The 2,069-nt window shown below is 39.2% G+C and overlaps 1 protein-coding gene across 1 annotated transcript in view; it reads right to left on the bottom strand.

Moving 5' to 3' along the window:
- The window catches only part of RNFT2 (ring finger protein, transmembrane 2), a 28,583-nt gene extending 27,245 nt beyond the window's left edge, over nucleotides 1-1,338 (bottom strand). Inside the window, exon 1 of the mRNA XM_010184693.1 lies at nucleotides 1,256-1,338. Coding sequence (XP_010182995.1) covers nucleotides 1,256-1,338 — 83 coding nt within the window. The remainder of the gene's footprint in view (nucleotides 1-1,255) is intronic.
- Nucleotides 1,339-2,069: the final 731 nt, after the last annotated feature.

Here is a 2,069-nt window from a genome sequence, read left to right as displayed (position 1 = left end):
GCAGGAAGGAATTAATCAGGGACAGATTTAAAAACAAATAAACAAGGATGAAATTGAGAGTCTGCTGAAGTTAACTGAAGACCGGTGGCAGCAGCATTTCATTCTACAGTTAGAAAACCTTCAGTCTGTTACTGACAATGTGTATTTACCCTGTTAAAAACAGAAGCATTTATAAAAAACAATTGACATTACTCTGCTTACCGTTTGCACTCAACAATAGATACCTATCCTGAATATATTCTAACCATTCAAACAGATCCTTACAAGTTTGTACCAGCTCAGAGAGCTCTACATGGCAGATCAGAGGGATACATATAACATCTCTTGTGCCTTTCAAGCTCCAGGCTTGCCTGCTAATATAAGGCCCACAGACTGCAATGAAGCATCATGAAGAAAAAGTTGAAGATGGCTTTCTTTTCCCCTGCAATTAAGAATGGTACCATGTTAGAAGTGATCATGACATCAAGCTTCACCTCTACCTGCAAAATGACTAAGAAATATTTAGTGACTGCTTGTGATCATGATCTTCCACTTACAAACTCAGCTCGGCCAAAGCAATGAAACTTGTTAGTTACATCTTTGAGAGAAATTAGATTAGTTTATTCTTCAGGAAAAAAACCCCAAACAAAGTCAAGCTTTAACCCTGGGAAAGCACAAGGGAATATTTAGTACTAGAACAACAACAGTGGCAAGCCTCCCTTGCTGATGTTATAATTACAGAAATGAATCAGAGGTATTCTACTTCTAAATATCCACATGCATGAAGCTAGACACAGATTCTGGGATGATGTAAAGGATCACCCAAAATCTTTATAAAATACTAAGTCATAGCAGTTGGGAGCTTCAGACCAGAGAACTTTTAAACACCTTTATAACAGAAGTATAAATAGCCTTCGTTCACACAGATGGATCCTTTCAGATTGATAGTGCTCATGATTCCTGCAGGATTGTGCCATGAATCGCTCTTCTAGAGCTCCCAAACCTCCTGCCTATGCTAAGCCAACTGTCTCCATATGTGCCATACTGGACCATGAAACCTGAAACACTGTAGTCGGTAGCAGTCACTAACTGACATGAAGGCAAAAAGTAAAACTGTCTCTAAACTCGAGCAGAAAGCCTGGCCACACCACATGCACAGGAAGTATTTGCCTTTCTTAATTTTGAACTTTCATATTCTAAAACACACCATACACTTAAATCAGAACATTTCCCTCTGGAGAGGAAAATGGAAGTAAAAAGAAGGAAAAAGATTTACCTTTCAGGGGGAACGTTGTCAGTGTTGCTGCTATGCCTTCTCTGCATTTTCCTCAAAACCTTAAAACACAACACGCTCAACATTAACTTTGGAAGTCAACAGTTCCCAGTGTGACTACTCACAAAGGCCCACAGAGTCAGAGGGCTGTGAATCCCATTCAGCTCGTGACATGGCTGGCATAAATCATTTGCTTCTCTGAAAGAGCACCTCAAGGTTGTGCTTGTTTCTTAGTACACTTGCGAAGAAACAACTTTCAACTGGCAAGGGGAAGCAGACGTAGGCTGGTCTCCAAGCAGGGCAGGAACTAGTCAGATCCCCTTTTGCAGTACGTGGCAGTCACAAGGAGGGTACAGCTGTGTGATGACATGTTCTGATACAGAACTTGAGGACAACTAACAGAGCAGCTCTCGACGGGCTGTGTGAATCAACATAAGCTCTCTGGAAATGAAATCCCTTCTTCCTCTTCTGAAGAAACTTGCTTTGTAAAGCAAAACTGAGAGGAAAAAAAGTATAAACATTTTTTATGAAAAAATACAACCAGCTCATGACAATACTATTTTAAATAAGCAGCCCATTCCTTATAAACCACAAAAATGCCATTAGCAAACTGCACAATGGTTTTAAATATGCACATATGCAAAAGATCACATGTTCCTGCTCCACTTATTCTTGAATTGTCAGTATAAATAAAGTAAGGTCTAGGATGGGAAATGAAAAGGCATTGAAATTCTATTAACTTTAGAAACTTTTTCTAGAACAAGGAGAGAAGTTCTTTAGTTATTTACATCTCTGCTTTCAAGCACTTAATTTTAAG

The sequence above is a fragment of the Mesitornis unicolor genome, unplaced genomic scaffold (genome assembly GCF_000695765.1).
Source record: "Mesitornis unicolor isolate BGI_N332 unplaced genomic scaffold, ASM69576v1 scaffold18755, whole genome shotgun sequence".
Taxonomy (NCBI): Eukaryota; Metazoa; Chordata; class Aves; order Mesitornithiformes; family Mesitornithidae; genus Mesitornis; species Mesitornis unicolor.
Note: the sequence above shows the minus strand (reverse complement) of the source record. Positions and strands in the feature narration are given on the sequence as shown.